Raw genomic sequence first — 14,962 nt, 5'->3', positions numbered from 1 at the left:
TGTTTTAGTTTCTGCAAATTCCAACTGATGACGCTTCCAGTGATAAGCCTTCCTTTTGACCAGCTAAATGGAAATGTTCGCGACGAAAAACTTTTCATTTTGTTTTTACAGAAGTTCATGTTAGCTTTTCAAGGAATACCTGTTGCTTTGAGATGGAAGAGGAAAAGCAGAAATGTCCTGCTTTTTCCATCCGTTTTCAGTACCAAGAACAGAGGGAGGCTCACGACGGCCAAGGAGCTGCGTTTGTATTAAATCCACCCTTCCCTGGCTGCTCGAATCCCGGTTCGCTGCAGGAGGCCCGGAGTCGGGGCGCGGGGCACCCCCCACCCCCAGCCCCACCTCGCTCCTCCACTACCGAGGCGCCGCTCCCGCCTTCGGGGCGACCTGCGCGCCCTTCGCGGAGGACCCGGGAGGTTCGGGGCGGAGGATGGGGGGACCCGGCCCGTCCCGGACGCCCAAGGACATTGGGTGCCCGGATCGCAGACGGGAAGCCGGGGCGGGCGGCGACGCGCTGAGGCGGCCGCGCACTCCTCACGTCCCCGCGCGAGCGGCCTCCGGAAGTCCTGCGTCGCGCACTTCCGGGTGATGTCTAGACGACGCCGCCGCGCGTCTCTAGTCTCCCGGCCGCCGCCGCCGCCGCCGCCCCCGCCGCCGCCTGGGTCGTGGAGGCTGGAGCGACGTCATCGCCATGGCCGGCATCAAAGGTGGGCCTGGAGCGCGGGGTACTGGAGGGCTGATGGCTGCCCCGGGAGGAGAGGCGGAGGGTCTCTCGTGGGCTGCGCACGCCGCCTCCTTCCTTCCCGGGCCCGCCGCGCGCGGGGTCCCTGCGCCGGGCGGGCCGACCCCGACCCCGACCCGACCCCGATCCAAAGGTGGGCGCGTCGCCCCGGGGATCGCGGCTTCCCCCCCACACACCCACACACACACACTCGCGGCTGCAGCTCGACCATCCCACATCCCCGCCGGAGCCCCCGGGACGGAACCCCGAGTGGCCGGCGGCGTGTGAGGGGCCCGCGGCGGCGTGGGCCGCCTGCCTCCTTTCCTCAGGAGTTGGCGTCGTCGATGGAGCCGGGCCCGAGTGGGGTGGGGAGGAGGACGAGGCCGCCGGGTACGCAGCTACGGGAAATCCGTGTCGTTCCCCGACTCGAGGGTGATCTTCGGGTGCTGGATGCCCGGTCCTTCCCGAAACCAGCCGAGCCACAGCCCCGGACACCTCGTGCTCCCTACGTGAAACCGAGTGCACCTTGCACTCCCCCAGACGTAGACCCCCGAAGTGACCCCTCGGTGGTCTTGCCTTCTCCACAATTGCACACTGTGCTGCTGCTTTTTTTTTTTCCTCCTTGACATAAAGGTTTTGATTTTATTTTTTTATTGTTGAAAATTGTTCCTTTACTCCTGTGTTCTTTAGAAAGAGGGAATATTGCATTCGTTCCAACTGTCCAGTAACTTCGTTGTCAGCGTGATTAGACACAGTCATTTGTTTACTTGTGAAGGGCCAAACGACATCAATTTCTGGACCTCTTTCTCTTAGAAGGAGCAGGCCAGCACCAAATGAAGAGATTGTTAGTGGTGGTTTTCTGTATATGTCCCCACCCCACCCCCTCTAAGGACAACTTTAGTTGAGACTCTTTCCCAGGGTCACATTTTTCTTGTTTATTTTCAGTGTCTGAAAACGTTTCATTTCCCATATAAAAAACCTTTGGCATTTGAGCAATGAGAATACTTTCACTTCTCTCTTAGAGCTATAATAAACCCCTTAAGTCTTTATGTGAAAGGAAGTTGTGAAATGCAGCCATTTTTTTTTTTAGGATATTGTCTTTCTCAGTTCATCCTCATTAATTTTTTTCTCAAGAGAATAGATTTGTAAATTTATTTCTCCAAATCTTAAGTAAATATTAATCTGGTAAAAAGGTAAAAATTACTTTCATTTTTGGTTTCTGGTAAGATTTCAGTAAGTTTAGAATTGTTGATCATGTCATCTGTTTATTAAGGAGAATTGCTGTAATTAGACACCACTGCAAATTTCCTTAGACACTTGCCAATTACTTTGTAACAGGCTTATTTTTTCATAATTCCTGAGGTGAAGAACTTAGCCCCCCCCCTCCAATTTCTTTATTAATCACAAAACCAGTCTCAAGAGAATTTTGCTGGATAATTGAGCTGTTCCATCCCTAGCTATGAGCTTTGGGAGTAGAAACCAGGCTTTCTTTCTTTTTTTCTTTTTTTGTGGGTCTTGGGGCATGAACTCTGGGCCTGCACACTGTCCCTGAGTTCTCCAGCTCAGGGACTCCACCCTACCCCCTAGGCCTACGTGTTGTCCCTGAGCTCTTCAGCTCAAGGGTACTACACTACCCCTTAGCCCTAGTCCCACTTCCCATTTTCTAGTAATTAATTGGAGAAAAGAACCTCAAGTTCTTTAGTGCTCGGGCTGGCTTTGTACCTTGATCCTCAGCTCTCTGCCTCCTTCCTGAGTAGCTAGGATTACAGATGTGAGCCACCTCGCCCAGCTCATGCAAGTTTTGTCTTCCAGATATTACATCACTTAATTTCAGTGTAAAGTCTTACCTTATTGATGTGTCATTTATGACAATAGCTTACTTGCTGATTTCATAAGACCTAAGAAACTTTACACATTTTGATAATACTGTTGAATGATTTATTTAATCTCATAGGCTTTTATGACAGAAATGAGATATCACAATAAATTGTGACCATCTCTTTAATATGGGTGTGAAATAAATAGTATGACCCCAGAAGTATTGTCTTGATTCCCCAAACAGTTCCAAGGCCTCACTTTATGCATCTACATTCAAAGAGAATTGAACCCTAACATATATAAATGCATTAATAATTTCCATTCACTATTGAAATTCCCTGTAGTTGTAACCTAAGTCTTAACTTATGTTTAAAATTGGTGCTTGATACCTGAACCTTATCTCCTTTGTGTTTTCCCCCTGTTTTTAATAATCAATTTTTATTTTTCTTGTTGAGACAAGGTCTTGTTATTCAAGCTAATCTTGAATTTGTGATCCTCCTGCCTTAGCCTCCTGAGAACTGGGATTACTGTACTCCCCCCACCTATCTCTTAAAATAATTTTAAGAGTATATCCAAGAAAGTTGAGACTTTCTTTTTTGATAAGAATATAAATTCTATTCTCTACCATAGAGTTACCTCTCAGGGACCATCAAAGTTCTAAGGCTAATTGCCCTTTGCCAAGATACCACAAAAACAGTTCTTTTTTTTTTTTTTTTTGCCAGTTCTGGGGCTTGAACTCAGAGCCTGGGCCCTGTACTTGGGCTTTTTGGGCTGGCTTGCTTTCTTTCTTTCTTTCTTTCTTTCTTTCTTTCTTTCTTTCTTTCTTTCTTTCTTTCTTTCTTTCCATCAAGGCTAGCTCTCTGCCAGTTGAGCCACAGCTCCACTTCTGGCTTTTTCTGTGTATATGATACTGAGGAATCAAACCCAGGGCTTCATGCATGCTAGGGGAGCACTCTACCACAACGCCACATTTCTGGACCCACAAAAACACTTACTTTTTCTTTTCTTTTCTTTTCTTTTCTTTTCTTTTTTTTGCCAGTCCTGGGTCTTGAACTCAGGGCCTGAACACTGTCCTTGGGCTTTCTCAAGGCTAGAGCTCTACCACTTAAGCCACATTACCATTTCCGGCTTATTTTTCCTATGTATATGGTACCAAGGAATTGAACCCGGGTCTTTGTGCATGCCTGGCAGGGTCTTTGTGCATGCTAGGCAAGCACTCTACCACTAGGCCAAACTCCACGCCCAACACAAAAACACTTTTTTGGGGACATTTTTTGGCTTAAATTAAAATCTCAGTCTAGGGGCTGGGAGTTTGGCCTAGTGGTAGAGTGCTTGCCTAGCATGCATGAAGACCCGGGTTTGATTCCTCAGTACCACATACATAGAAAAAAGCTGGAAGTGGTGCGAGGCACAAGTAGTAGAGCTCTAGCCTTGAGAAAGCCCAAGGACAATGTTCAGGCCCTGAGCTCAAACCCAGAACTAGCAAATTAAAAAAAAAAAAACAAAAACAAAAACTCAGTCTCCTCTTAGAGGGCAGCTTTTGTTTTTTGTTTTTTGGTGGGTTATGGGACTTGAACTCTGCCTGGGTGCTGTCCCTGAGCTCTTCAGCTCAAGGCTACTGTCCCACCCTGAAGCCAAGACCCACTTTCTGTTCTCTAGAGGTTAACTGGAGATAAGAGTGTTAGATCCTTTTGTACCTGGGCTGGCTTTGAACCTTGATCCTCATATCTCAGCCTCCTGAGTAGCTAGGATTACAGGTGTGAGAAACCAGCAACTAGAGGACAGCTCTTGAAGTGGGAAACACAATGTTACAAAATTTCGTGTCACAGTACAAAGGTAACAGTAATTCCTTTGGGGAAGATAAAGATCTTTTTACTGAGATTTGTTCTGGGCCCAGAAATTACTGACTGTTGAAAAAAATTACATAGGAGATCACAGATAATGGTTTGTTAGCCCAGAATGTGGCCTTGGACTACGTTACAGATGTCTAGGTCCTCTCCCAGCTCTAGATAATTCTTTAAAATATGATTTACTTACTCTGAGCACACATGTAGTAACTATGTCTCGAAGTGTCTTGGTAGAGAAAGCTAGCTTTTCTATATGAGCTTTGCTACATTTATTTTATCTTTCTAGAGTGAGTGCCCTTTAAACAAGTTGTTACTATGTAGTAGTAAGCTTAATTGTTTGCTAAAATGTAGGGGTAGTTTGTTACTTTTATTGTCTTTTAATAATACATGTTCTGAGAATTACTTGCCTTTCAGATTTACTTCTTTGATTTTATAGATGTTAGAATGAAGAGTGAGATAAATTGTGTGGACTGGCTAGCAGCTGCAGAGACTAGAACATGGTAGTTCAAGGACCCCAGCATCAACAATAGAGAAACTTGCTCCCTGCTCTCATAAACAGTTGAGAAGGAAAGACAAATAGGAATCAGTGGGAAATTAAAGTTGTGATAATTGAGACAGCAGATACATATAATAGAGGGCTTCTGCTTGGAATGCTGCTCCAGAGAGCCACCTGGTTTTACTTCCATCCTTCCTCTAGATCTCTGCCCAGAGTCAGTTCATCAGTGATGCCTTTCCAGGCCAGTGTCCACACTTGAGCTCCCGTACTTCACCCGGGGTGATGTTTTTCTCATTTACTTGCTCCCCACCTCTCCTATCTCTGGATACCAGGGTTTGAACTCCCGATTATAAATTCACTTACCTTTTTCACCATTTTTTTTTTTTTTTTTGCCAGTCCTGGGGCTTGGACTCAGGGCCTGAGTTGGGCTTCTCAAGGCTAGAGCTGTACCACTTAAACCACAGCACCACTTCCAGCTTTTTCTGCAGATGTGGCACCAAGGAATCAGACATCGGTCTCACTCATGCTAGGCGAGCACTCTACTAGTAGGCCAAACTCCTGGCCATCTTTTTCACTTACGACTACTGCTTTGCCAATTGAGCCACACCTCTAACCTGGCATTTTGTTAATGGAAAATGGGGTCTCAAGGACATTTTTGCAGTTTTCAGCTTCCTGAGTAGGTGTAAGCCAATGGCACCTGCATTTATTTTCTAAATTATTTTATTTTCTCACTAGATACCATGAGAACAAAAGCTTTAAGTGGCTCATACCTGTAATCCTGGCCACTTTGTAGGCTGAGATCTGGGGATTGAGGTTCACAGTCAGCCTGGACTGTAAAGATCATGAGAGTCTAATCTCCAGTTAACCACCAAAAAGTTAGAAGTGAAGCTGGCCTTAAACACAAAAGCTCAAGGACAACACCCAGACCCTGAGTTCAAGCCCCTGGACCAGCACAACAAAACAAAACAAAACTTACTTTGTTACTGACCCTAATAGAACAGCTTGTGTCACACATTTGAAAAGGGGGAGGAGTGATGAAGAAGGGAGGTAGAAGTAAAAGAAAGAAAAGGAATTGGTCTAGTCTGGAGGTTTGGGAAACTTTGCTGGAGAAAAGATGGAGGAGTTCAGTTGTAGGAGTGGAGTAAGGACACAGCTGCATGAGTAAAGGGCTGGTGCTATCACTGCCATGTCCCCAGGACCTGCTATATATTTGGTGTCAATAAATATTTCCTGCGTGAATGTGTCTGAGGTAGAAGGGGCAAACGCGTACATTAGAGGCCATGTGGATAAAGGAGCCTGGGAAAGGAAAGAATGAAAGTATGGAGAGCAAGGGTAGCTGCCTCCTGTCACTGCATCAGGAAAGGTAGGCAAAGCCAGATCCTAACCTATTTGAATCTGAAGTACTGGTTAACTCAGTATTTCCCTCACAGTAGATAATTGCATTCATTTGGAAGGTTGATGTGCTTATATTTGCTGCAAATAAGTGTTTCCTCCTCCTCCTGCTTCATCTGCTTCTTCTTTTTTCTTTTGCCAGTCCTGGGGCTTGAACTCAGGGCCTGAGCACTGTCCTTGGGCTTTCTCAAGGCTAGCTCTACCACTTGAGCCACACCACCACTTCTGACTTTTTCTACGTGGTACTGAGGAATCAAACCCAGGTCTAGTGCATGCTAAGCAAGCACTCTACCACTAGGTCAAACTCCCAGCCCCAGGAAGTGTTTTCTTTTATTGTCACCTCCTCCCTGGTCACTGAAAATAGACTTAACTTTAAGAACTAGGTGCATGTGTTCAAGGTTAACATAACCTCCATTAATAAAAACTAAGTGTGCCAACTAACATAGGTATCAGTGGATGTCTTCATTTTGATGTTTTTTGTTTTGAAGTCTGTATCAGTAGAGTTTAACCCTTATGCTATTAATGTTGGTCTGTATATGTCATCTTTTGTCTTGGCAACAGTTAGACCTTCTAGACTTCATTTTAACTTTTCTGTTGTTGATAGTACCATTGGCAAGGGAGCTACAGAATATATAGGTTATATAGAAAATAAAGTGACCGTTTATCTCTTTGCTTAAACCTAGGACATTAACTATTTTTACTCCATTGGGAAAGCACTTTAAAGTGTGCTGGTAGGTAGGAGTATTTGTAACTTACTATTTAGCCTACACAGAGCACTTATAATATTGCAATGAAATAACAATATCACAGAATGTACAAAAGTTCTTCATGTTTTCTAATGGATATCAGTTTGGGCTATTTTGTTCTGAGACAAGGTTTTGCTTTGTTGCTCAGACCAACCTCAAACTCTTGGACTCAGGCACTACTACCTCAGTGAAACTATGAGTGTTCTGAGTAGGAGTTAAGGGCTAAGAATACAGTAGAGTGGTTGCCTAGCATGCATGAAACCCTGGGTTCAATTCCTCAATTCCACATAAACAGAAAAGGCTGGAAGTGGCACTGTGGCTCAAGTGGTAGAGGGTTAGCCTTGAGCACAAAGAGGCTCAGGGACAGAGCCCAGGCCCTGAGTTCAAGCCCTAGGACCAGCAAATGAAGATGATGGGGGAGGAGTTAATTGGAGAGGTTTTCTCATAGCTTGAGGTTCCGCAAGTCTAGTGAACAGGAGAAAGAGGGGTTTTTCCACATATGCTTTTTGAAACTAAAATCATCTGTAAAGTAGTTACAATGCTGATTCCTGGAAGGACATTGATCCTATGTACTGGGAAACTTATTAGAAAAGGAATGCATCTTTGGATCGTATAGGGGTGTCTTCATGTTAAGTCAAAGCTCTAAAAACTCAATGCAGGCAGTGTCTGTTATTGGAAATGCTTGGGACTAGAAGTGCTTCAGATTTTTAATTTTTTTGAGATTTTAGAATATTTACATATACATAATGAGATAGGGATATGAACAAAACTAAACAGTGTTCAGTTATATCTCATAGACACTTTATGCATATACATAGCCAAAAGGTAATTTTATTTTATTTTTTATTTATTTTATTTTTTAATTTTTGCCAGTTCTGGGCTTGAGCCCAGGGTCTGAGCACTGTCCTTGGACTTTCTCAAGGCTAGAGCTCTATCACTTGAGCTTCAGCACCACTTTTGTTTTTTTTTTTTTTTATGTATGTGGTACCGAGAAATTGAACCCAGGTCTTCATGCATGCTAGGCTAAACTCCAGGCCCGCTAAAGGTAATTTTAAGCAGTGTTTTTTTTTTCATATATTTTTTATTGTAATTAATAGAAGGGTTACATTATATTCACCAGAGAGACAGTGCATTACTTCATAAACATTGATACCCTTTCTCATGTCTTAGTCCCCATTTCCCTTCCCCACCCCCGTCCCTCATCTTGTTTTCCTCCCTTCCCTATCTGACTTCAAATAACCAAATAAGCATATATACAGTATATCAGATAACAAGGTAAAATACTGTAACAATATGAGATAACCAAGGGACAGCAAAAGAGATGAGAAATAACATAGTACATTAAGGACAACAATCACTCATTATATGGCTTTTATTTCTATATCCTGGAGGTCCTTTCATTTAGTGTCATACGATATGGCATTATGTATCTAGGTTTTGCTCAATTGTAAATCTCTTAAGCAGTGTTTAAAAAAAAAAAATTGTAGGGGCGGGAGTTTGTCCTAGTGGTAGAGTGCTTGCCTGGCATGCATGAAGACCTGGGTTCAGTTCCTAGGGTACCACATACATAGAAAAAAAAAAGCCAAAGTGGCACTGAGGCTCAAGTGGTAGAGTTCTAGCCTTGAGAAAAATCCAAGGACAATGCTCAGACCCTTAGCTCAAGCCCAGGACTGGCAAAAAAAAAAAAAAAAAAAAAAAAAAAAGTTGTGCATGAAACAGTTTTATGGCATGGAATGGTCCACTGACATCAAGTCATTGCTGTCAAGGTTTCGGATTTCAGAGCATTTCACATTTTCAGAACATTTTTTTTTAGATTTTGATTTTCAGATTAGGGATGAGGCTGAGCCTAATCGTTCTCATTTTGCCTTAAAGATGCCAAAGAAGACTTATTCTGAAACCATGTAACTGCTGCTGTGAAGACAATTTACTTTTAATATGTTTAGGTTTGGAGGTGACTTCTGGGATTATATGTAATATTCATATAATATTAGCAAAATAATCTTAACTTACTTTAATTGATATATCTGTTGGACTTTTCATTTGGTTTTCAGCTTTAATTAGTTTGTCCTTTGGAGGAGCAATTGGGCTGATGTTTTTGATGCTTGGATGTGCCCTACCAATATACAAGTACGTAAAGTTTTTGTCCTTTTGAGTGTTAAAGGATATATTTTTCTACTTGTAAAACTTTGAAAATAGTGTCTTTACTGTAAAAGTAATACAAAAAAATATTCACTAACTGAATTCTGTTTCTTTTATTACTACTTTAAATTCATTTGTAAAGGTAGTAAAACACCTGGATACAAAAAGATTTGGGGCCTTCACTGCTGTCAGGTCTGTAATGGCAAGATAGCAACACAGCTTCACTGTTCAGTGTTAAACACCTACTGGTAAAACTTAATATAAAAAAATGTAAAACAGTGTTTTTACAGAAAATACCATAAGCAGAGCCAAAACACAGTCGACTAAAGAAAATAATGTAAGCCGGGCGTGGTGTCTCATGCCTGTAATCCTTGCTACTCAGGAAGCTGAGATCTGAGGATCAAGGTTCAAAGCCAGCCCAGGCACTAAAGGACCTGAGACTCTTATCTCCAATTAACCCCTGGAAAACGAGAAGTGGGGCTTGGGAAGTGGGGTTTGGTTCAGGGTAGGGGTAGGTCGGTAGCCTTGAGCTAAAGAGCTCAGGGACCAGCTCCAGGCCCAGTTCAAGCCCCATCACACACACACACACACACACAAAAGTTACTATGTTAGTATTCCCATTCTCTCTAAATGGAAAAAAATAAAGTTAATATTAGGTCTCAATTCCAACTTGATCCTTTTAATATTAGGGGAAAAAAATACTATTCAGGCTCAGTGGCTCACGCTTGTAATCCTAGCTACTCAGGAGGCTGAGATCTGAGGATCGCAGTTCAAAGCCAGCCCAGGTACTAAAGAACGTGAGACTCTTACTCCAGTTAACCACTAGAAAATGGGAAATGGGGCTGTGGCTCCAGGGTAGGGACATAGCCTTGAGCTGAAGAGCTCAGGGACAGCACCCAGACTCAGGGGTTAGCACCTAGACTCAGGGTTCAAGTCCCATGACCAACAAAACATACATATAGAGATAGATAGATAGATAGATAGATAGATAGATAGATAGATATTTGTTAGTTTAGTATTTGTTTTTTCAACTGGCAGTGTTTTTGTGCCTTGCAATAGTCTTTTGTCCCTTAAAAACAAAAGCATATTTTTATGTGTAGAAATTGACATGGATAGCAAAAAGTACATTAACTTACCTTTCTCTTTCTAGCAAATACTGGCCCCTCTTTGTTCTCTTCTTTTATGTCCTTTCACCTACTCCATACTGCATAGCAAGAAGATTAGTGGATGATACAGATGCAATGAGTAATGCTTGTAAGGAACTTGCCATATTTCTCACAACAGGAATTGTTGTCTCAGCTTTTGGACTTCCTATTATACTTGCCAGAGCAGACTTGGTGAGTGAATCTATTTTTGTATGAATGATTTTTATATTAGACCGTGTTAAATGTTTCCTTAAGAGTTGTTTTTGTTACCAAAAAAAGAGATGAGATATATCAGAATCTTAAAGGTAGAGATTAAACTCTCAGCTTTCTGTTTGCTCTTGGTAAGTAATAAAAATAATATTGGAGAGCCTGGCTTTGGTCTGCAATAACAGTTATCTGGTTAACTACCTACCCACCTGTCAGAATTAACATACTGTGCTAGGCAGGTATTAGCCTGCCCTGGGAAACTGAAAGTACGAAGATGTGCAGAAATGGTGTGTTCACTTTTCTGCAGATTTGGAAAGTGTGAAAGAGGAGAACTTCTGGGCTCCACATAGTTCTTTCTCCAGACTCACACCTCCATCTCTGGAGAAGTCACATCACTCCTCTGCCCTTTTAAAAGAATGTCCATTAGTGTGTTTTCGTCCCTGGTACTTCGAATTTTATCTCTTCTCTAGAGAGATTTTTAGGTTCAATAAGAGAGGAAATTTCTTTCTAAGCAGTAAGTTGTAAAATTCTATTCTGTATCATCATAGTCTACAAGTTAAGCTTTTTGAATATTTATTTCTTTTTTTTTGTCTGTTTCAAAGTTATAATGCATGGTTTAAAAGAGAGGAAAGAGGAAATAAAAGAGAAAGTTGGCTATAGGTAAGGGGGACTCTAGAGAAAGAAAAAATTGTCCATCCTAGGGAAGGACAAGTTTGAGAAGGATCCAATCAGTGGTTCAAAATCCCAGTCTCCCACCCATAGCCCTCAAGCAGGAGTGAAGAGTTAAACCAGGGCTGGGAATTTGGCCTAGTGGTAGAGTGCTTGACTAGCATGCACAAAGACCCGGGTTCAATTCCTCAGCACTACATACATAGAAAAAAGTGGAAGTGGTGCTGAGGCTCAAGTGGTAGAGCTCTAGCCTTGAGAAAGCCTTAGGACAGTGCTCAGGCCCCGAGTTCAAGCTCCAGGACTGGCCCCCCCAAAAAAGTTAAATCAGTTTTGTATAAGAATTTTAAAAAAAAATCAAATCACAACAAAGCTGACTTGGCTTCTCTTTGAGCCTCCAAGATCACTATATGTATGTCTCTCACTCTGGCCAATCCTGCAGTATTTATCTCTTATGGTCTCCCTTTTTTTTTTTTTTTTTTTTTTTTTTGCCAGTCCTGGGCTTGAGCTCAGGGCCTGAGCACTGTCCTTGGACTTTCTCAAGGCTAGTGTTCTACCACTTGAGCCTCAGCACCACTTCCAGCTTTTTTCTATATATGTGGTATCAAGGAATCGAACCAGGGTCTTCGTGCATGCTAGGCAAGCACTTTAACCACTAGGCCAAACTCCCGGCCCAACTTGTCTCCTTTTTTAAGCAACCAAAAGTAAAACAACAAAGCAAAAAGCCCAGCAATATAAAACTACCTGTTCATTACCATAAACATTATTATGAACCATATTTGCTTTAGATCACTATTCATATATAACTAGAACTTTGGTTTGCTTTTCATTTCCCTTTTGTTTTTCACGGTCTGTTTTGTTTTGTTTTTTAATCTTATTTCCATAGATTGCGTGGGGAGCTTGTGCACTTGTTCTCACAGGAAACACAGTCATCTTTGCAACTATACTAGGTTTTTTCTTGGTCTTCGGAAGTAATGATGACTTCAGCTGGCAGCAGTGGTGAAAAAAAGGAATTACTGAACTATTGTCATGTGGACTTCTTGTCCTCCGCTAGCCATCATGCTCATGTAAGAAGGGGCAGAAACGCCACTGGTATAGCAAGCCTGTGGGGGTATTCTAGGTGCTCCCTCCTCACTTTTATTGTATGCATACTATTTTCACAGAGACTTGCTGAAGGATTAAAAGGATTTTCTCTTTTGGAAAAGCTTGATTGATTTCACACTTACCTATTGTATGCTTCTTGTGGTGTCCTGCTGAATCTAAAATATTTATGTTTCCCCTGCTCACTCTCCTTTTTTAATCAATATGCAATGTTAAACATTTTCTGAATGTCATAACCATTTGAATTGGTTTAGAAATTGAGATTTCTACTGGCTGCCTAACTGGGCTAAAGTATGTATTTTCTCAGACTTAATCTCCATTATTATAAAAAATATAAAAATAAGTTTCCAATCAGGATGATATCACTCCCAATTTTATGCATACATGCAGAGCATTAGCATACTTTGTGGACTATCTACTCAGTGCAAATATAGCTGCATTTATACCTCAGAGGGGCCAAGTATTAATGCCCATACCCTCCATAAAGGATGCTGGTTTTAGTAGAAGACAGGTGTTTACTGAATTGAAAATTTTATTTATGGAATTGCTACAAAAGAGTGCTTTTCTTCCTAATGATTAGAATATGTTGAACTTCAAGGCTATGGTATAAAATCAGATTTTTTGAGATAGTTTTTATTTATGTTTATTACAGTCAAAAGTAGCGTGAGTTACAGAGTGTGAAGAAATGTTGAAATTCCCTAGTTTGGATGCTGTTTGTATTTATAAGTGAAACTTTGGATCTTCTGTCAGCCTTTCACATTTTGCCATAGGGAAATGGACATATATGGAGCAGCTACTAATGAGGGAGCTTTGTATATTGCATCATGTATACCAAGAAATCTTCCTCTGCTTCCTCCTTCTAACTTATTTTGTATGTTGTATATATTAAGTAAAGGATCTTATCAGCTATAGTTTAATAATATATAGAAATGTTTGACTCACCTGGAAGTAATTGCCATGCCATACATTGAGTGCCCCTCCCTTGCAAGGCCTCCATATGATTAACAGGCCACTTGTTATTCTGGCAGATAATTCATACCTTCACAATTTAAGGTTTAGATCATGGTAAGGATAGTTCTTATTCTAAGGTTCTGTTATGTGTCATTTAGGATTTAAGACAAGTTTTCTATATACCTCTGAATCGTTTAGGTTTGGGTTTTATCATGATATATCCTGTTTCCTTATAAAAAGGTGTTTATCATGAATTAATGCAAAGTAGCCAAATCCAGCTGTAGAGCAGCTTTATATGCAAACCTGACCAAAAATTCCCAATAACTGGGCAGGATCATTCACATCTCATGATTATTGGTACCTTTTTAGAAGCTGGTTATGAAAACATTCATGTTAATCTGACAGTATTTTGTTAAAGATATTTGTATGTTTATTCAGTATACTTGCATAAAAATTGTTTTGCCTTCAGTCAAAACAGTAATCATGACAGCTTTCTTATGTATAAGATTTATTTCTTAAGAAAATGGGAACAAATATGTGAGTTGTTCATCTTTTTTTTTTTTCTTTCGCCAGTCCTAGGGCTTGAACTCAGGGTCTGGGCACTGTCCTTGGGGTTTTCTCAAGGCTAGAGCTCTACCACTTGAGCCACAGCACCACTTTCGGCTTTTTCTGTGTATGTGGTACCAAGGAATCAAACCTGGGTCTTCGTGTATGCTAGGCAAACATTCTACCGCTAGGCCAAACTCCCGGCTTGGAGTTGTTTTATTAAAGATGCCTAAAGCTACAGGATTGGTTTGTTTTTGTTTTTGTTTTTATGGAGCTGATTTTGCCTGACCCTAATCTTGTTACTTTTATTGCTAGGTGGGAAGTAGTATACAAAAATGCCATTTACATATCAGGCTGAAAATGGCCTGCTGGAAAATAAAGCTCTAAAGTTACAATGGAAGGTATGAGTGTGCATCATTTAGACAGCAGCTGATACAGTTGGAGCACTATGCCTATGATCTACTGGATTCTTTTTTCTTTTTCTTTTTTTTTAATTTCAGGAGGTGTAGTCTGTGGTCCTCCATTTTCTGTTTCTCTAGAAACAGAAGTCAATCCCTGCTACTATTCTGAATTTGTCCATAGATTCCTAACAGCTGTGTGTTCTTCTTGTGTACTAACAAATTGGCAGCATCCTGTCTTTGACCTTGCACGCTAGCTTGACAGTGGTGGCTCAGGTTTCTCAGCTAGTTACTTGAGAGAGGAAATTTCCATCAAATATGCACTGACAGCATTGCCATTTTTCTGTGGAAAGAAGGAAAACTTTTTGATGATGCAAACAATAAAGATTTTAAATATCCATTTTAGTTTGTGAGTGTTTTTGAAGTGAAACTATACTTCACACTTCACTTCCTGAAGTGCATTAGCTATTTTAATGATGTGATAGGAGGCACGTGTGGCATCAGTTATACTGTTTAAATTTGAAGAAGTAAAAGTAAAATCAGGTTGACAAATATTACAATGAAGCCTCATGATTCTTGCCAGGCCCTGGTGGCTCACACCTGTAATCCTAGCTACTTAGGGGGCTGAGATCTGAGTGTCATGATTCAAAGGCCAGCCCAGGCACTAAAGTCTGTGAAACTCTCATCTCCAGTTAACCACTAGAAAACCAGAAGTGGCACTTGGCTCACCATGGTACAGCACTAGCCTTGAGCTGAAGAACTCAGGGATGGTGCCCTGGCCCAGAAATTAAG

At 41.6% G+C, this 14,962-nt stretch overlaps 1 protein-coding gene across 1 annotated transcript; it reads left to right on the top strand.

Moving 5' to 3' along the window:
* Positions 1-626: 626 nt before the first annotated feature.
* Positions 627-14,568, top strand: Leprotl1 (leptin receptor overlapping transcript like 1). Its single transcript, XM_090353968.1, has 4 exons — positions 627-704; positions 9,069-9,144; positions 10,307-10,493; positions 12,061-14,568. The coding sequence occupies exons 1-4, from the start codon at positions 689-691 to the stop codon at positions 12,175-12,177; spliced, it is 396 nt and encodes a 131-aa protein (XP_090210094.1). The 5' UTR covers positions 627-688; the 3' UTR covers positions 12,178-14,568.
* Positions 14,569-14,962: the final 394 nt, after the last annotated feature.

Source organism: Megascapheus bottae, chromosome 20 (genome assembly GCF_031878675.1).
Source record: "Megascapheus bottae isolate mThoBot1 chromosome 20, mThoBot2.hap1, whole genome shotgun sequence".
Classification (NCBI taxonomy): domain Eukaryota; kingdom Metazoa; phylum Chordata; class Mammalia; order Rodentia; family Geomyidae; genus Megascapheus; species Megascapheus bottae.
The sequence above is the reverse complement of the archived record's forward strand: the minus strand, read 5'-3'. Positions and strand labels throughout refer to the sequence as shown.